The following is a 20,734-nucleotide window of genomic DNA, read 5'->3' as shown; positions in this document are numbered from 1 at the left end:
GTTAGAATCCCTTATCCAGATGAAGAAATTACCGTGTGCCCTTTTGAAGAAGGCATAGATCCTAAAGAGTCTGCAGCTAATGAATCTGTTTGTTGACACCTTTGGGCAGACTGAAAAGACTCAAGAGGTCTCTGGGAAGAAACAGAAGGTCCTAGAGTACTCTGTATATGTGTGGAGAGATCCAAAGTCCCTTCTACAGACAGAGAAGGTTCCCAAAGGCTTTGGGAAGAAAGGAAAGGACTCAAGTTTGCCTGGGTAGATAGGGAAAGCTTCAGGGTCCCTTCATCAGATACCACAAATCCTGGCGTAGCTATCAAAGACTTGCATGCACCTGGTGCAGATGATGAATATCCTGGAGTCTCCCAGGGAGGTGGCAAAGGTTCTAGAGACTCTTGTGCAGTTATAGAAATTCTTGGAGACCCTTGGGCAGATTTCAAAGCTCCTACTATCTTTTAGGCATTGTGCGTATATTCCTGAGACACTTGCATAGATGGTATATGTTGTGGTGGTATTGTGTTCCCCAAAATATTGTGTACCCTAATAAACGTATCTGGGGTCAGAGAACAGAAAAGCCACTAGATTCTTAGGATAGGCAGTGGTAGCACACACCTTTAATCCTAGCATTCCAGAGGCAGAAATCCATATGTTCAAGGATACAGCCAAGCATGGTGACTCACGCCTTTAATCCAAGAAAGTGAGCCTTTAATCTCAAGCAGTGAGGCAGAAGGCAGAAAGATATATAAGGCATGAGGACCAGAAACTAGAGGCATTTGGGTGGTTAAGCTTTCAGGTTTTGAGCAGCACAGTTCAGCTGAGAGCCATTCAGATATGAGGACACAGAAGCTTCCAGTCTGACGAAACAAGACCAGCTGAGAAGTTGGCCAGGTGAGGTTAGCTGTGGCTTGTTCTGTCTCTCTGATCTTCCAGTGTTCACCACGATACCTGGCTCAGGTTTGACTTTACTAATAAGAACTTTTGAGATTCCTGCTACAATATGTGCTACTGTGCTTTGTGCAAAAGTGGACTGTAAGCCTGTATCTTGTGTATGTGAGGAAGTGCTTGAAAGCCCTTGAGAAGATGGAGGATGTCCTTGGGTCCTTTGTATAGATGTGGACAGTTCCATAGTCCCTTGTGTAGGTAGACAGGAACCCACAGATCCTTGTGCACAATGAGAAGTTGCTTGATTCCCTTGTTCTAAAGAGGAAAGTCCCAGGGGTTTTGGAGCACAAGGTCGATGCACAGAAGTCCCTAGAGAAGATGAAGTTTCCGAAGTACTTCCTACATGGGACAATTGCCCATGACAACGCTGTGTAGATTGGAGTGTTCCTAGGATGTCTCCAGAAGATGACAAGGACTCTAGAGTTCCTTTGGTAGATGCTGAAGGACACATGGGATCCTGGGGAGATACACTAAGTTCTGGAGACCAATGAGCAGAGAGCAGAGGTACTGGATCACGTGGGGCATATGATGAAAGTCCTCTGGGCACTTTGTTAAATAGTGAAGTCTCTCTAGGACCTTGGACAGATGGAGAGGAATGTGTTGAAGGTTCCAGAGTCTTGTGGAAGGATTTCACAGGCAAAGTCCCCTCTATAGTTGTGTAGAGTTCCTTACTACCTTTAGAAGATAGCAAAGGTACTAAAGTCTCCGAAACTGATAGAGGATGTTCCTGAGCACATGGTGCAGATGGTGAATGTTCTACATCCTCTGTTGAAGACAAAAAAGATCCTTGAGTTTCCTGGCTGTGTAGTAAATGTCCTATAGCTCTTTTGGAAGATTCTGAACCTTGAAAAGTACATTGGACAGATGGAGAAATTCTTGGAGCCTCCTGAGAAGAAGTTGGATGTTTCAAAGCCCTCAGAAAAGATAACAATTCCTACACTTTCTTGTGTGGGTGTGGATAGTTTTAGAGAAACATGGGCAGATAAGGAAGGCCACAGAGCCCCTTGGGCAGATCACCAAGCTCCTAGAGTTCCTTGTGCAAATAAAGAAATTCCCAAGGGCCTTTGATAAGATGGCACAGGTCCTAATAGCACCTGGGTATTTTGGGTAGAGCCCATAGTTCCTGTAGTTGATGGCAAACATCCTACAGGCTGTTGTGCAGATGTGAACTCTGCCATCGAGCCTTGGGCAGATAGAAATACCCCTGAGTGCCCTGGGAAGCTTGGGAAGATCCTGGAGCCCCTTGTGCAGATTTGGACATTTTCAGAGTCCCTCGTACTGAAAGGTAAGAGCCCACAACACCTTCATCAAAATGAGAAGATGATGGATTTGCTCTTGGTGATGCAGTATGACCCAGATGCTCTGGAGGAGATGGAGATGTTCCTTCAGTCCCTTGGGTAGATAGGGAATTTGCATATGGTTCTGGAGTTACTGAGGAATGTGCTGAAGGTTGTAGAGCCCTTTCAGCAGATTGTGATGCATGTAGCATTGTGTGGGCTGACATAGAAAGCTTTAGAGGCCATTGGGCAGATTTCAAAGGTGCTAGATACCCTCGGCCAGAGGGAAAATACTCTGCAGCTCCTTGCATAGAAGATGAAATGTCCTCCAGGCAGTGGAGGTGATAGTAAAGCTCCTATCACCCCTGGAGCAGATTTAAAAGATTCCACACCCTCTCCCACATTCGGCAAATGCCCCAAAGTATTGTGGAAGTATTGGTATTGTCCCAAAAGCCCTGAGGAATATACTGGAGGTTCCAGAGTCCTTTGCACAGGAAAGTTCCCTCTGCAGCTGTGGAGAGTTCTTTAGGCCTTTTAGAAAATAGGAAAAGTCCTAGAGTCCCTGGAACAGACAGAGGATGTTCCTGAGCACATGGTGCAGATTGTGAATGTTTTACAACCTCTGTTGAAGACAAAAAAAAATACTTGAGTTTCCTGGGTAGGTAGGAAAGATCCTGTTGCCCTTGGGGAAGATACTGAACCTTGTACAGTATGTTGGGCAGATGGAGAAATTCTTACAGCTACCTGGCAAGAAGTTGGGTGTTTCAAACACTTTGAGAAGATGGCTCAGTTCTTATAGTTCCTTGTGTGGGTGTGGATAGTTTTAAAGACCCTTGGTAGATAGGGAAGGTCTCAGAGCCTCTTGGGCAGATGATCAAGATTCTAGAGTTCTTTGTGTAGGAAAGGAAATTACCAGAGGCACGTGGGCAGGTGGACAATCTTCTATTTCCTTCTGGGCGCTGTGATTAGATCCTAGAGTCCCCTGAGGTAGAGGCTGAATATCCTTCCATACCCTTTGCAGCTCTGGGCTGTCCCAAAGTGGCTTTTGCATAGAGGGAAGTTTGCCCAGGCACCTGAGTAGATGGTGAAGGATCTAGAGAGCCTTGTGCTGAGGTGTTCAGTCCCAGTGTTGCTTGTTTATCTAGGCAAGATCCAACATCTTTTTGCAAAGATGAGAATGGGGCTGGACTTGTTCATGTTACTGAAGAAAGTCCAGGAGTCATTTAGGCAGGTGACAATGTGCTTGTAGTCATTGGAACAAATGGAGACATTCCCAAGGCATCTGGGACAAAAGCCAAAAGCCTATGTATGCACTGGGCAGACTTGGATCATCCCAGAATCTTTTGAGAAGATGTTGAATGTTATAGAGACTGTTGGGCAAAGGGCCCAGGGTTTGCTGAGCAGATATGTAAAGTTGGGTAGATAACAAATGTGCTAGATTCTTTGAGACTGATAAAGAAGATTTCTGAGATCCTTGGTCATGTTGTAAACATCCTGTAGTCCCTGAGGAAAATGGCAAAGGCCCTGTAGTCCTTTGGACAGATGGCAATATATCCTCAGATTCTACTATGCAAGACAAGTGCCCTACCTTACTTTGGAAAGATGCTGGTGGCTACAGAACCAATATGGAAGATGCCCAATGTTCTAGAGACCCCAACCTGATGAGAAAGAACCCAGTGTACCCTGAACATACACAGAACATTCCTGAGGCCTTTGATTTGATATCAGATTTGGTAGAGTCCCTAGAGTAGTTGGCAGAGGTTTCTGAGTATCTGGTTCAAATGATGAAGGTTTCTCAGCCCCTGGGGAAGATAACAAAGGCTTTTTAATTCCATGGCTAGAGGAAGGTCTCAGAGCCTCTGCAGCAGATGGTAAATATTTCAGAGGACTTTTGATAAACTTAGAATGTCTAGAAGCCTACTCAAAAGAATTTGAATATTTTGCAGGTCCCTGATCAGGTGGCAATTTTTCTAGAGTCCCATTTGTAGATATGGGCAGTCCCAGAGCTCCTCTAGGAGACAGGGAATGATTTGCACCTTCTTAGGTAGATGGCATCCTTCCTGTGGACATATGGAGTAGATACTAGAGACCCTGTGGTACATGGTGATGATTCTAAAATCACCTGTACTGATACAGAATGTCCCACATTATCTTTTTCTAATTGAGAATTTCTCCCATCTCTTTGGGAAAATGCTAAAGTTTCAAGGGCCCCTTGTGCCGATGGCGACATTTCTGGAGACTTTTATGAAGGGAGGCTAAGTCCCACTACACCTTAATCAATTAAAGAAGTTGCTGAAGTCACTTGTAGTAATGTCAAATGTTCCAGAGACCGTGGAGTAGATGGTGAAGTTAATGTAGTCCATCAAACTGATGTAAAAGCTTCCACAGACTAGACCACAGGTAATAAATGTCCATGAATCCTCAGGGAAGATTGGTGAGTTTTCACAACACTGAGAGAAGACTCTGAAGGTTCTAGAAACTCTTGGGCAGATGCTGAAGTGTACGCTACCCCTTGAGTCAATCTAGAAGTTTTCAGATGCCCTTGGGAAGAAATTAAAGGTGCTAGATCCCCTAGGCCAGATTGAGAAGGTTCCTGAGTACTTGGGGTAAATAACGAATGCCCTTCAAACCCTTGGGGTAAGGGCAGTGTTCTTGTAGTTCGTGAGGCTGCTGGAGAATGTTCTACAGCCTATCCTATAGTTGACAAATATCCTAGCTCCCCCTGGGCAGATTGGGATGGTCTCAGACACTTTGGAAATGATATGGAAAGTTTGACAGCCTCTAGGGTGAATGGCAAAGGACAAAGAGGGTCATAGACTGATATGGAACCTTTCAGAGGCTTTAGTGTAGTTAGCAAAGTGTCTTGAGGCCTTGGAGTAGATAGAGTAGGTTCCTGCACCAGAGCACCTGGTGCAGATTGTGGATTTTCTATATCTTCTGAGGGAGATAACAAAGATTCTTCAGTTCTCTGATCAGACAGAGCAGTTCCCAGAGCCTCTGTAACACAGGGTGAATGTGGTAGATGACCTTGGCCAGATAGAGATGATTTGGAAGTTTCATAGCCACTTGATCATGTGATATATTTTCTAAAGCCCCTTTTGCAGGCTTGGTTATTTCCAGATCCCTTTTATCAAACAGAGGTGGTCCAAGATCTCCATAGACAGATGGCAAAAGTCCCACCTTCATCTGGTCATAATGTTTAGATGCTGAAGACCCAAGGTAAGATAGCAAATGTGCTTTGGTCCCTGATGCAGATGTAGACAGCTGGATAGTATGTTCTCCAGACAGCGAAAGTCCCCCATCCCCTAGTGTAGATGCCAATGGTCCCAGAGAACCTGGAGCAGATGGAGACGGTACCAAAGACCCTTGTTCAGATAGAAAATACCTCACCACCTCTTGAGGACAAGGAGGAGGGTCTTGAGTTGGATTTCGTAATGAGGAAAGTCCTGAAGGCCCTGGAGCAAATGGAGAAATATCTGTAGTTCCTAGAGCAGACAAAGAAGACTCCACAGACTCTCCTCTAGTTAACAGATGGCCAAGAACATTTGGAACAGGTTAGTATCCTCTTGGAAATACTCTGGGAGAAGTGGAATGTTCCACATCTTGACGTATAGATGGCAAAGGACACAGACCCTGCTTGGCAGGTGTGTAAAGTTGCAGAGGCCTTTGAGTAGTTACCAAAGGTTCTAGGGCCTGTGAATTAGATGGGGAAGGTTCCTATGTATCCAGTACAGAGGGCAAGTCTTTTACACCTTCCCTGGGAGATAACAAAGACCTTTGAGATCTCTGACCAGATGAGAAAGATTCCAAAGCCCCTGTGGCAAAAGGTGAATGTAGAGCAGAAAGGGAAGTGGTTTTGGCTACTGTGTCAGATGGAGAAAATTCTCCATCTTTTACCACATATGACAAATGCCCAAGCATCCTGTGTCCTGATTCTGATGGTTTCGTGAGCCCTGGAGAAGCTACCAAAAGTCCTAGAGCCCCTTGGGTAAGTGGTAAAGGATCCAACACTCCCTGTTCTGATATGAAGAGATCAACTGGTCCATTAGCAGAGTGCAAATGATCTAGAGTTTGTAGGGTAGATGGGCAAGATTGATAAGAACCTGGTGCACTTGTTGAGTTTCCTGCAGCCTCTAGAGTTGATAAAGGTCTTTGAAGTCAAGTGTCAGGTGGGGAAGGTCCTAGAGGCCCTGGGCCAGATAGTGAATGTTGGTGAGGGCCTTGGATCCATGGAGAAGGTGTTGAAGCCTCCTGTGAAGTAGTGGGAGGTTTCATTGGACTTTCAGGAGATGATACATTTTCTACTCTCCCTTTTGTGGACACGGACAGTTCCATAGTCCCTTGGGTGGGAAATAAAGGTTCCACTTCCACTTGGGAAGATGACAGTGATTCTATAATCCCTTGTCCAGATAAGGAATTTTTCAAAGTCTTTCAGGCAAATGCCATAGGTCCTAGAGCCTCTGTAGCAGAGGAAGAAGATTCCACATCTCTTTCAGCACATTGCGAATGCTCTGGTGTCTTATTTGCTAATGAGGAAAGTTCCATATGCCCTGAAGCAGATGACAAAATTCCTGGAGTACCTGAAATACTTGGAACACATTCCAGAACAATTTGTGTAGGTGTCAAAGTTCGAAGTCTCTCCTTGGCAGATTGGCAAGGTTTCAGATTCCCTAGTGAGGAAGTTAAATGTTCTTGAGCCTCTTGGGTAGATTTTGAATTACTCAGAGTCCCCTTTGCAGATAAAGAAAGTTTTTCAGGCTTTTTTTTGTCAAATAGTGTATGTCCAAGAGCCCTTGGAGCAAATGGAGAAGATTCCAGATCACCTGTGGCATAAGGAGAATTTTCCACATGTTCATAGTCAGATTGCAAAACTTCAAGAGCCTTTTGGGCAGATGACAAACATCCATGAGTGCCCTGATGAGTTGGGGAATGTTTAAGAGCTCCTACACTAGTTGGCAAATGTTCTAAAGCATCTTAGACACATGGAAAATTTAATGTATCCCCTTGTGAAGATGATAGGTTTATCAGAGCCACTTGAGCTGATTCCAAAGGTTGTATGGTCCCTTGTTCCAACGTGGACAGTTCTGTAGCTCTTTGGGAAGACAGGGTACATCCCACATTCCCTTGAGAAGATGGCACATGACTGAGAGTTCCTTGTGCAGATAAGGAATTCTGAAAAGGATCATGGCCAGATACCATACATCCTGGAAACACTGAGACATTTGTCAAATGTCCTGAGGATCCTGGGGCATGTGAATATGTCCCCACATCCACTTCCACAGATGACAATGGTCCTAGGGTCCCCTGGGAAGACAGGAAATGTGCCATATATCCTAGACAAAACAGAGAATGTCCTGGAGTTCCTTGTGTGGACTTGGAAATTTCAATAGCCTCTTGTACAAATAGGGAATGTCCCACATACACTTGGTCAGAGTGCTACACCCCCTTCTGAGGATGAGGGACTTCCCTGATGCCATTGTGCAGATAGCACCTAACTTAGGGCCCCTAAGCCATATTGACATAATTCTAGAACTCCATGAGCATGTGGCAAATCCAAAGGAGTTTAATGAGACAAAGCTGAAAGGCCGAGAGGCTCTGGAGCCATTGGTAAGGGTCCAAGAGCCACCAAGGCTGAAGGGGAAATTTCTCGAGCTGCTTGTGCAGATGGCAAACCTCCTAAAAACCCTTGTGCAGACTGGGAAGTTCCTACTTTGGTTGGGAAACATAACAAAGGTCCTAGAGCCCCATGGGTAGATGGTGAAGTACCAGCAGACCCCTGAATAGGTATGGAAAGATCCAGAGGCCTTTGCAAAAGGCACCCAAGGTGAGCATGAAGAAGTTTCCAGAGCACCCTGAGAAGGGGGGACATGTCGTAAAATTCCTTGTTCAAATGAGGAAAGTCCCAGATCTCCTGGGAGGTGGGGCAAATGTTCTGAATAACTTAGTGAAGATGGAAAACTTTCCTGAGTCCCTTGGGCAGATGGCAAAAGTTCTATTGTTCCCTGGGCAGACTGGAAACACCACAGAGCTCCTGGGGCAGATGGTGAATGTACTAAAGATCCTTGGCCATGTGGTGACTTTCCTAAATATCCCTGCTTAGATGCTGATGGTACTGGGGAACCTGGGGGCGGGGGGAGGAAAGGCAAGTGTTCTGCATCAAGAAGGCAGGAGGCAGAAGGATCTTTAGATGCTTTGGAAGATGTGGGAGGTGTCAGATCCTCTTGGGCTAATGGTGCAAGTCCTAGAGTTCTTTGTACAGATGTGGACTTTCCCTCATACTCTTGGACAGATAGGGAAGGTTTCACAGTTCCTAGTTTAGATTTGGAAAGTGACAAAGCCTCTTGCACATGGGGAGAATTTTCTGGAGCCCTTGACAGAGATGGAGACTGTCCCTGAAGCCCTAGGACAGTTGGTGATTGCTGTAAACCCTTTTGAACAGACAGAGAAGGCCTTTGAGGCTCTTGAGAAGATGTGGAATGTGCAAGAGACCCTTGGGTAGATTGGCAAGGTCCCACAGTCTTGTGGTCAGTTATGGAACACTCCTGGGACATTTGGACAGAATAGAAAGTGTGGGACTCACCTGAGGAGTACTTGTAGCTATTGATGTTTCTTTGGGAGCAGGAGAAGATGCACGTCCCCTTTTTGCATTAGGGAGATGATTGAAACTGTTGTTTTGATTGAAATACTGAAGTCCCCTTGGTCAGAAGGATCAATTCTCAACCTCTTTTTGGTAGACATGGGATGCCCTGGGTCCACTTGGTGAGAGGGAGAATATCTAATGTTTCCCTCCTGAGAAGGGATGTGCATGAAACTCTCTTGTATGGGTGGGGAAGATCGCAAAGCACCTTGTTTGGATATGATAGATCCTAGCACCTCTTGCTCAGGTGGGGAAGGTTATAATGTGTCTTGTGCACATGTGCCTTTCTTGACTACAGCTTCACAATGAGGGGAAGGTACTAGAAATTCCTGTGTAGGTGTGGTCTCTCCTAGAGCACCATGGACATATGTACGAGGTCTAAGAGCCTCAAGGGCAGGTAAAGAAGATTATAGAGCTCCATGTGTATATGTGGAAGTTTCAGGAGTACATTTTCAGGTGGAGAAAGTGATGAAGATTTTGGATAGAGATGTCAGGTTCCAGAGCCAGCAGGACAGACAGAATAGGTTCCAAGGCGCCTTGGGCAGATAAGATAGAATTCAGAGCCTTGGGGGTATTTGTTGGATGTTCTGGAGACACTTGTGGGCATGTGATAGGACTAACAGCCCTTTGTGAAAGTGAGGAAGGTTCTATAGCCTCCTGTGTAGTTGTGTCAGATTTCTGATGCTCTTCAAGGGATGGGGATGTTTCCACAGCATCCTGTGAAGTGTTGGGAGGTCCTGCGGGTGCTTGTGTACAGGTGGAATCCAGAAAGTCTAAGTTTTTTAAACATTTTAAATGCCATATTCTGTAGGTCTCTGAAATGTTGGAAGATTATCTACCTAACTGAATTGTATCTATGTATACCTAGAAAACTTAACGTGACTGTAAGTTTGACTATCATAGAAGACTAATTATTAATCTGTATTTTTAATTATCCATTAAAATTTAAATGAGTTACATAAACATAATACTGTAAACAAAAGTAGAAATATATATATTTAGTATAACAAAATAAACTTTAAATTTGTATCAATAAACTAAAATCCATAGCAATGTAAAACATTTTAAGCAAGTTGTTGCTCTTTAAAAGTAGGTTCATTAATCTACTCTTTTATCCTATCATATCTATATTACTCCCCTTTTTAAAGAAAGTGACTCAATTTATAATCTACCTGTTTTAAATAAAAATAAACATTCATAAACAATATTTGGGGAATTTGGGCAAAGCTTTTCTTTCTTTTATTTTTATTAAGAGATTTTCTATTCATTTTACATATCAACTTCAGATTCCCCTGTCCTCCATCCTTCCACCCCCCAGCATTTTTCCCAATTCACCCCCTATTCCCACCTCCTCCAAGGCAAGGTCTCCCATGGGGAGTCAGCAGAGCCTGGTACCTTCAGTTGAGGCAGGTCTAAGCCCTTCCTCCCTGCACCAAGGCTGTGCAAAGTATCTTACCACAGGCATTGGTCTCCAAAAAGCGGGCTCATGCACTAGGGACAGGTCCCAATCCCACCGCCTGGGAGTCCCCTGAACAGTTCAAGCTAAACTACTGTCTCACCTATCCAGAGGGCCTAGTCCAGTACCATGGGGGCTCCTCAGCTATTGGTCCACAGTTTATGTGTTTCCACTAGTTTGGCTATTTATCCCTATGCTTTTCCAATCATGGTCTTGATATCTCTTGCTCATATATTCCCTCCTCTCTCTCATTGATTGGACTCCTGGAGCTCTGCCTGGGACCCAGCTGTGGATCTCTGCATCTGCTTCCATTAGTCACTGGATGAGGATTCTATGATGACAGTTAGGGTATTCAGCCATCTGATCACCAGAGTAGGTCAACTCAGGTACCCTCTCGACCATTGCCAGTAGTCTATAGTGGACTCATTTTGGTGGATTCCTGAGGACCTCCCTAGCACCTTGCTTCTCCCTTTTCCCATGGTATCTTCATTTATCATGGTATCTCTTTCCTTGTTCTCCCACTCTGTTCCTGATCCAGCTAGAATCTCCCGCTCCCCTAAGCTCTCATTCCCCCGACCCTTGCCCTCCATTACCTTCCCTCACTTCCAGTTTGCTCCTGTAGATCTCAGCCATTTCTCCATCACTGGGTGATCCCTGTGTCTTTCCTAGGGTCCTCCTTACTAGCTATCTTCCCTGGAGCTGTGAGTTGCAGTCTGGTATTCCTTTGCTTTATATCTAGTATCCACTTATGAGTGGGTACATACCATGTTTGTCCTTCTGAGTCTGGGTTACCTCACTCAGGATGATTATCTTCTAGTTCCATCCGTTAGCCTGCAAATTTCATGATGTCATTTTTTTTCTCTGTTGAGTAGTACTCCATTGTGTATATGTACCACATTTTCTTAATCCAATCTTCAGTTGAGGGGCATCTAGGTTGTTTCCAGGTTCTGGTGATTATGAATAATGCTGCTATGAACATAGTTGAGCATGTGTTCTTGTGGTATAATTGAGCATTCCTTGGGTATATGCCCAAGAGTGATATAGCTGGGTCTTGAGGGAGATTGATCCCCAATTTTCTGAGACACGGCCATACTGATTTCCAAAGTGGCCGTACAAGTTTGCAATCCAACCAACTGTGTAGGAGTGTTCCCCTTGCTCTACATCTTCTCTAATATAAGCTGTCTTCAGTGTCTTTTCTCTTAGTCATTCTGACAGGTGTAAGATGGTATCTCAGAGTCATTTTGATTTCCATTTCCCTGACGACTAAGGATGTTGAGCAATCCCTTAAATGTCTTTCAGCCATTTGAGATTCTTCTGTTGAGAATTCTCTGTTTAGCTCTATAGCCCATTTTTTAATTGGACTGTTAGGTATTTTGATGTCTAGTTCCTTGAGTTCTTTATGTATTCTGGAGATCAGGCCTCTGTCAGATGTGGAGTTGGTGAAGATCTTTCCCCATTCTGTAGGCTGTCGTTTTGTCTTATTGGCTTTGTCCTGTGCCCTACAAAAGCTTCTCCATTTCAAGAGGTCCCATTTGTTAATTGTTGCTCTCAGTGTCTGTGCTACTGGTGTTATATTTAGGAAGTGGTCTCTGGTGCCAATGCGTTCAAGACTACTTCTTACTTTCTCTTCCGTCAGGCTCAGAGTAACTCGGTTCATGTTGAGGTCTTTGATCCACTTGGATTTAAGTTTTGTACACGGTGACAGATATGGATCTATTTGCAATCTTCTACATGTTGACATCCAGTTATGCCAGCGCCATTTCTTGAAGATGCTTTCTTTTTTCCATTGTACAGCTTTGGCTTCTTTGTCAAAAATCATATGTTCATAGGTGTGTGGGTTAATGTCAGGGTCTTCAATTTGATTCCATTTGTCCACATGTCAGTTTTTATGCCAGTATCAAGCTGTTTTTATTACTATAGCTCTATAGTAGTACTTGATGTCAGGGATGGTGATGCCTCCAGAGGTGGTTTTGTTGTACAGGATTCTTTTAGCTATCCTGCATTTTTTATTTTTCCAAATGAAGTTGAGTATTATTGTTTCCAGGTCTGTGAAGAATTATGTTGGGGCTTTGATAGGGATTGTGTTGAATCTGTAGACTGCCATTTTTACTATGTTAATCCTTCCTACCCACGAGCATGGGAGATCTTTTCATTTTCTGATATCTTCTTCAGTTTCTTTCTTCAGAGAGTTAAACTTCTTGTCATACAGGTCTTTCACTTGCTTAGTTAGAGTTATTGCAAAGCATTTTATATTATTTGTGACTACTGTAAAGGGTGATGTGTCTCTGATTTCTTTCTAAGCCTGTTTATCATTTGTTTATAGGAGGGCTATGGATTTTTTGACTTAATCTTGTATCCTGCCACATTACTAAAGATATTTATCAGCTGTAGGAGTTCCCGGGAAGAATTTTTGGGGTCACTTATGTGTACTAACATATCATCTGCAAATGGTGAAAGTTTTTACTTCTTCCTTTCCAATTTGTATACCCTTGATCTCCTTTTGTTGTCTTAATGCTCTAGCTGGAACTTCAAGTACTATATTTAATAGATACGGGGAGAGCAGACAGCAGCATTGTGTTGTTCCTGATTTTAGTGGAATCAGTTTGAGTTTCTCCCCATTTAATTTGATGTTGGCTGTCGACTTTCTGTAAATTGCTGTTATTATGTTTAGGTATGTTCCCTGTATTCCTGATCTCTCCAAGACGTTTATCATGAAGGGATGTTGGATTTTAGCAAAGGCCTTTTCAGCATCTAATGAAATGATCATGTGGGTTTTTTTTTTCTTTCAGTTTGTTTGTATGGTGTATTACATTGACAGACTTTAGTATGTTGAACCATCCTTGCATCTCTGGGATGAAGCCTACTTGATCATGGTGGATAATGTTTTTGATGTGTTGTTGGAGTTGGTTTTCCAATATTTTATAGAGTATTTTTGCCTCAATGTTCGTAAGGGAGATTGGTCTGTAGTTCTCTTTCTTTGTTGCTTCTTTGTTTGGCTTAGGAATCAGAGTAACTGTAGCCTCATAAAAAGAGTTCGGTAATGTTCCTTCTGTTTCTATTGTGTGGAACAATTTGAAGAGTATTGGTATTATCTCTTCTTTGAAGATCTGGTAGAATTCTGCATTGAAACCATCTGGTCCTGGGCTTTTTTTGCTTGGGTGGCTTTTAATGACTGTTTCTATTTCCTTAAGGGTTATTGGTCTATTTAAATAGTTTATCTGGTCTTGATTTAACTTAGGTATGTGGTACCTATCCAGAAAAGTATCCATCTCTTTTAGATTTTGCAGTTTTGTGGAGTACAGGTTTTTGAAGTATGACCTGATGATTCTCTGGATTTCCTCAGTGTTAGTTGTTATGTCCCCCTTTTCATTTCTGATTTTGTTAATTTGGGTGCTCTCTCTTTGCCTTTTGGTTAATTTGGATAAGGGCTTGTCTATCTTGTTGATTTTCTCAAAGAACCAACTCTTTGTTTCATTGATTCTTTGTATTGTTCTCTTTGTTTCTATTTTATTGATCTCAGCTCTCAATTTGATTATTTCCTGGCATCTATTCCTCCTGGGTGAGTTTGCTTCTTCTTGTTCTAGAGCTTTCAGGTGTGCTGTTAAGTCACTGGTGTGAGATTTCTCCAATTTCTTTATGTGGGTATTTAGTGCTATGAATTTTCCTCTTAGCACTGCTCTCATGGCTTCCTATAAGTTTGGGTATATGGTGTATTCATTTTCATTGATCTCTAGGAAGTCTTTATTTCTTTCTTTCTTTCTTCCTTGACCCATTGTTGATCCATTTGGGCATTATTCAGTTTCCATGAGATTGTAGGCTTTCTATAATTTTTGTTGTTGTGGAAGTTGTTGAAATCTAACATTAAGCCATGGTGGTCCAATAAAATACAGGAGGGAGAGGAATCACTCACCTCTTGGTCCAATGGAGTTTGCCTGTTCCTTGTCTCAGAAAGTTATTGGGGTCACAGGAAGATGGATATTGGGGTAGGGCTTGGGTCTTATAGATTACAGGGTCCAATGGGGTGGGGAGCCTGGCCTCAGGGAGTTTTCCCTGCTGGCCAGCAACTGGGGCAGAGTTGGGTGGGGATTCCCCGGTATAGGAAAAAGGGGCTGGCTAAAGAAATCCACCCTGACTCTGGAGCCCAGAACTAGGGAAAGATGACTCAGATCAGGGCAGAAAGAAATACAGTTGGGCTCCGTCATGTCAAAGCCATCTCTGCCCTGGCCAACTGACTTGTGAAACTAAACAATCACAGAGCAGGATAGTAGAACCCTGGGCCTGGGGTTGACTTCATCCCCCAAGACATCCTGTGTAAACTGCCCTGCCTGGTCAGTTAGAAAAAAAGGCTGTTCTCTCCACCCTGGTAGAGGCAGCTACTCTCCTGGATGCCTCCTACCCAAATGAATCTCTTTCTCAAAAGAGTTTTGGGTGTGAAGGTCTTCATTCACTGGCATAGGGAAGATCCTTGCTGAGACGTCTCCCAGTGGACAAAACAAGGCAGAGCTGAAAGAGCAGAGCAAGGAGGAGCTGAACAGAAGATCTTTGCTGAGACATCCCTCAGTGGATAAGTAACACTTTTCTCCAGAGCTGGAGTAGATGGCTGCATTTCTGCAGGGGTTTCCTCTTTCGCAGAGTGAAGCAAAAGAAGCAACATCTTAGGCCAGAGAAGCAGAGCTCTGCTAGGAAACCCCCTTAAGTGGGGGCTCAGCAAAGCTCAGCTGTAGGGGCTCTCCAGGAGAGGAGCAGGATTGCTATATCCTGCGGGGAGGCCATCCCCCATCACACCAGTTATACCTTGACTTTCCCAAAGTGTCAGGATACCCTTCCCTTCTGAAGCAGTTCCAGGCCTGACTCTCCCGAGAAGTCAGAAAAAATTGCCTTCCAGGGTTGGGCTGCTTCAAATCCAATCAAAAAGTGGTTGGTTACACCAATACTATTTGAGCTACTATTACACCAATGGCCATGTGTTATGCTGATCGTTGTTGTAGCTCAAAGGTTTCATAGATAGTTATGACTGATGATTACTTTGCTCCTTTGGTAGCCTGCATAGCATCTTCCAGCACATGAAAAGTAGCCAGCAGGGATGAAACATTTAGGTCATTACCAACTTGATTCTGCCATATTCTATGACTCAAGTATGGGTATCTTCAACAATGGGGTCAATGAAAATAAAAGGCCATAATGTTATGATATTTTGGGTCATATCTGGTATCTGTACTCTGAAGTATATGAATACATGACTGGTACCTCAATTCTGTTCCATTGATTATTGTTTTTGTTTTATACTAAAACCACACGGCTTTCATGTCTATGGATTTTTCAGTTCAGAGATCTGGAAGAGCAAGTTTTCATAGTTATCTTTTTCCCTGCCCTGTTTCCCCTTTCCTCTTTCTTGTTCTTCAGGCATTTCTTACCTATTCTTGAATCTTCACTGTAACCTGTGAAGTTCAGTTTCAATTTGTCAAATTTCTTAAAAGTCTCTGTTCGGATTTTTATTAGAATCATTAAATCTGTATATGAGATTTGTTAGAATTGATATATTGATACAAGAATTCTGTCCATAGATATTTATCTCCATTTATGTGTGTCTTGTTGATTATCTTCTAATAAAAGTTTATAATGGACTATAAAAATGCTCTCCCACATTATTAATTTTATTTTAAGGCACTTTAATTTTATCACTACTGAAATTTATTAGAATATTATGATTTTTGCTATTCTATAAATTAATTTTAAAAATTAATTTTACATTTGTTCAATATGTAAATATATGTTTGTATTCTTTGCATTATATATTTTAAATATTTATATCTTATTTAATTTTTAAATTTTCAGAAATGAAAATACAATCACATCTTTTCCTTTCATGTTTCCTTCCCTTCCATATCATCTCTTCCTGGATGCCTCTCAAATTTATGATCTCTTTTCCTTAATTATTGCATGCACACTCACACACACACACACACACATACACACACACACACACACACACACACACACACACACACACACACACACATATATAAATACAGTCTTCCCAGTGTATTTAGTGTTGCTTATACATGTATATGGTTTCAGAGCTGACCACTTGATATTGGTAACCAGTTAAAAGGGTCATCCCTGGGGAAGACTAATTCTTTAGCAGTCTGTAGTTCTTTGTTTAGTGGTGGAACCCTATGAGATTTCCCCCCTTTCAAGTTAGCGTTTTGATTGGTATTGTCCTTGTTCAGGTCTTGTTTAGGCAGTCATATTGTTGAAATATCATGGGTGAAGCTTCCCTTTCATTTCTGGTTCCTACAATCTTTCCTCCTCCTCTTAATGATGCTCCCTGAGCCTTAGGTGCAGGAGTTGTGGGGTGTGTGTGTGTGTGTGTGTGTGTGTGTGTGTGTGTGTGTGTGTGTGTATGCTGGGGCTAGACACCCCACAATCACTTGTTCTCTGAATTTGAGTGGTTGTGGTTTTCTGCAATGGTCTCTCTCTGTTGCAAAGAGAAGCTTTTTTTGGTGAGGGGTGAGAACTACACTTATTTGTCGTAAGTGGAATTCACTTAGGAATTGTACTGATTTAGTCAAGTGGTAGTACTGCATTCTCGTCTAGGACGCATGACCTCACTAGCTCCAGCTAATTTCCTAGCTTTCAAGGACCGGGCATGATTTCCCTGCTGTTGAGTGGGCCTAAGTCTAATTAGAGAGCTGTTGGTGGGGTTTCAGCAGGAGCGGTGGAACGTACGTATTGGAGAGTTCTGATGACGAATTTTTAGACAATAACAGATTCTTGAGCTGAGCCATGAGTATGGTTGGAAATTGAAAGTGAACAGGAAGGGAAATACGCATTTCTGTTCGAAGGACAGTGGCTTCCACAAGAGATGAAATGTGGTCTGAGGGATGGTATGACTACAGGCGACTTCCAGGAAAACAAGCGCAGGGATGGTATGACTGCAAGCGACTTCCAGGACGACAAGCGCCTCATTGGAACCATCCCAGTGATGGCAACCATAGATTAATTAACGTGCCGAAGAGACCGCCTCTGGGAGACAAGAGACCATCTCTGCTAGCCAGACCCGATGAAGGAGGCTACGGTAGATACTACTGTCAGGTCGATTACCAAGAATGGGATGAAGGCCGCTGTTTTTCTCAGAATCCAAAAAGTGGCCCACCCTACAAAAGAGGCCCTTATGGCTACCGATGGTCAAGAGATGAGTATGCCACAAGCCGACAGCCTGAATACAGGGCCATGAGAAACGGCTTTAGAAGAAGACGTTTCTATTCTTCCCATTATTCAAGACAACGATCTCCCCATGAACGGGGCGCTCCTTTTTTGAGAGAATCACGTGTGGGCGGGAAGGACTCCCTACCCAGCAGATTTGGCTCCAGTGTCAGCAGTAGAAGCAGGATGCGCTCCTTCCATCAGTCTCGGCTTAGATGTAGAGAGAGAGCCATCCAGTTTTTGAAAACATCAAGAGATACTGTGCCCTCAAGTTCTTCATCCAAGGTGTTAAAAAGCCCCCGCCGGCTGACTGAGAAGGAAGAGGCTGATGCTGCAAGCAAGTGGGCTAATGAAAATCCCAAGAAGTCAGAAGAAAATAACTTGGCTGAAATTTCCGAGTTTGAGACGGGATCCAAGGCACCGTTATGTATCAACCAGACAGAAGAACCCGAGTCAAACACAACAGCTGGCCCGAAGGGATCCAAGGCACCATTATGTATCAACCAGACAGAAGAACCCGAGTCAAACACAACAGCTGGCCCTAAGGGATCCAAGGCACCATTATGTATCAACCAGACAGAAGAACCCGAGTCAAACACAACAGCTGGCCCAGAATTGTGTGAAGACAGCCAGTTTAGCAGTCGTTCAAAAGCGATTGCCTCAAAAATCACGGAGATTGAGAAGGTTTACCGACAAGTCTGTGAAACTTTCGGGATGGTGGTGGAAAGGCTGGTTGAAAAGGATCGTTCGTTAGAAAAACCTATACAGTTTGCAATGAAGCAGAGTTTGCATGAAATAGGTGAGCAACATGTTGAAGAACTCAAGCATTTCATTATGGAGTATGATAATTCTACTCCAGATTTTGGAGACCCTTTTTAGAAGAATTAGGGCTCAGTTCAAACAAATTTTTAAAGCTTCTAGATTTTTCCCTTTGGACTTTTTAAATCCTTACTATTTTGTGATGAAGAGAAATACTTTATGATAACTGACCACATTGCTAGTATCAAATAAACATCTACAGTAGCTTTTAAAGTCTCTTAATTAGAATGTTTTCCCTATGTGTAGAATCGTCTAATCCATCTTCATACATCTCCTCCCTCCCCAAAATAATGTTCAATTAATTTTTTAATGTTTGAAAAGGCAGTTCTGGAGAGCAGCTCTCTGTATTTACTCATGATCAATAGTCTTCCATGGTGTGCTGGTCTCCGGGGTATAATTTGTAGTTAGAGATCATTCCAGGTTGCATCATAGGCATTGCTAGCATTTTGAGTTGAGTTTGACTTGCTGCCTGCTTTTCTTCTGCTTTGCAACTTTCGGGGATGTCAAAATATGCTCTCTTAAGGAAGTAGAACTTAGCTGTCTTGCAATATTTGCTGAGAATAATTCTTCTTTAGTATAGGAAAGAAGCACTTAAAAAAATCTCTAAAGGACACATTAAAACAAAACCTACTTTTCAAGTCATTGAACTTAGTGTGTCTCTTCTATGAAGTGAGGCTCCTAACTGCTCTCTCTGAACAACACTGTAGATAAGACAGATAGGAGGGGTAACCTGAGATGTAAGATGCATTTTAACTTGAAATTTCTCCGAAAAGCCTCTGGTGGCAATAATAAAAGATTGGACTATACAACAACCTGGAGTTTTGCTTTAAGCCTTTTCTTTATCAAAGAGGGACCTGACAAGGAGCTCATGCTTGTGATAAAATGACAGACTTCTCTCTTAATTTCCGTGATCTAAGTTCTGTAGACTTAGAGAATCTCCCTCTTCACAAGTGTTATCATAGAAACAAGGCAGAATAAGGCATTGCACCATAGAGAATGGGCTCTAAAAAGGCAGTTCATGAGCTAGGAAACAAAGAGGACCGTAAGAGGGATGCATGGATCACTCTGGGAAGGAGAAACAGAGGATATCTACATGAGTAAATTGGGGGTGAGGGGGCCAATCAGGGGAAGGGGATGGGGAATGAGAACATGGTCAAGCTGGGGCCGGGGACAGAGTGAGAGACCAATGAAAGAGATATCTTGATAGTGGGAGACATTATGGGGCCAGGGAGAAACCTGGTGCTAGGGAAATTCCCAGGAATCCACAAAGTTGACGCCAGATTAGACTACTAGCAATAGTAGAGAGGGTGCCTGAACTGGCCTACCCTGGTAATCAGGTTGGTGAATACCCTAACTGTCATCATTGAGTCTTCATCCAGTAACTGATGGAAGCAGGTGCAGAGATCCACAATCAAGCACCAGGCTGAGCTCTGGGAGACAGTCAAAGAGAGGGAGGAGGGATTATATGAGCAAGTGGGGTCAAGATCATGATGGGGAGATCTACAGAGACAACTGAACCAAATTCATGGAAACTCACTAACTTTACACCGACAGCTGTGGAGTCTGCATGGGACTGGACTAGGCCCTCTGCATGCAGGAGACAGTTGTGTAGTTTGGTCTGTTTGAGGGGCCCCTGGCAGTGGGATCAGGATCTATCCCTGGCTCATGAGCTGGCTTTCTGGAGCCCATTACCTATGGTGAGACACCTTGCTCAGTCTTGATGCATGGGGGTGAAACTTGGTCCTGCCTCAAGTGAATATACCAGGCTTTGCTGTTCCCCCATGGAAGGACTAACCCTTTTGGAGGAGGCATGGGGGAGGGATTGGGGGGGAAAGTGGGGGGGATACGGAAGAGGGATGAGAGGGGGATCTGTGGTTGGTATGGAAAATGAATTAAAAAATTAAAAAATAATGCTAGTTTGTGTACCTGGGATAAGTCCTTGTCCCATTGCCATGGGCAGGATGGGGGGATTGGTGGGGATGGGAGAAGGGGAGGGAAAGGGAACAGAGGTTGGTATGTAAAATGAAAAAAATTGTAAATGAAAAAAATTGAAATAAAAAAACGTGGCAGAAGACAGCAAGGCCAGCAGAGCTCCCCTCACCTTGTAAGTGAGTCAGTGATCAAGTGAAGAGACAATTAGGACATTCCACTCACTTCTTGATCCTTCCCAGCATAGCACTGAGCCACAATACACAATTTGTGACAATAGGTACACTAAAATCACAGTTTTAATTACTGCCCAATTTCATTATCTCCTTTTTTTTGAACAAGGTTTTACAGTCTAGACCTAGCTAGACTGAAAAACATTGTGTAGACCAGACTGGCCTCAAACTCACAGAGATCCCCCTGCCTCTGCCTCCTGCATACTGGGATTAAAGACATGTGCTACCATCCTCAGTA

The 20,734-nt window shown here is 43.3% G+C and overlaps 1 protein-coding gene across 1 annotated transcript; it reads left to right on the top strand.

The window, feature by feature from the left end:
* The first annotated feature begins 16,944 nt into the window (after positions 1 to 16,944).
* LOC128115710 (periphilin-1-like) lies at positions 16,945 to 18,394 on the top strand. The gene has a single exon (XM_052746701.1). The coding sequence runs from the start codon at positions 17,180 to 17,182 to the stop codon at positions 18,392 to 18,394; it is 1,215 nt and encodes a 404-aa protein (XP_052602661.1). The 5' UTR covers positions 16,945 to 17,179.
* The last annotated feature ends 2,340 nt before the right edge of the window (positions 18,395 to 20,734 follow it).

The sequence above is a fragment of the Peromyscus californicus genome, unplaced genomic scaffold (genome assembly GCF_007827085.1).
Source record: "Peromyscus californicus insignis strain IS unplaced genomic scaffold, ASM782708v3 Scaffold_10__1_contigs__length_136768540, whole genome shotgun sequence".
Classification (NCBI taxonomy): Eukaryota; Metazoa; Chordata; class Mammalia; order Rodentia; family Cricetidae; genus Peromyscus; species Peromyscus californicus.
This window is presented reverse-complemented; position numbering and strand designations above follow the sequence as displayed.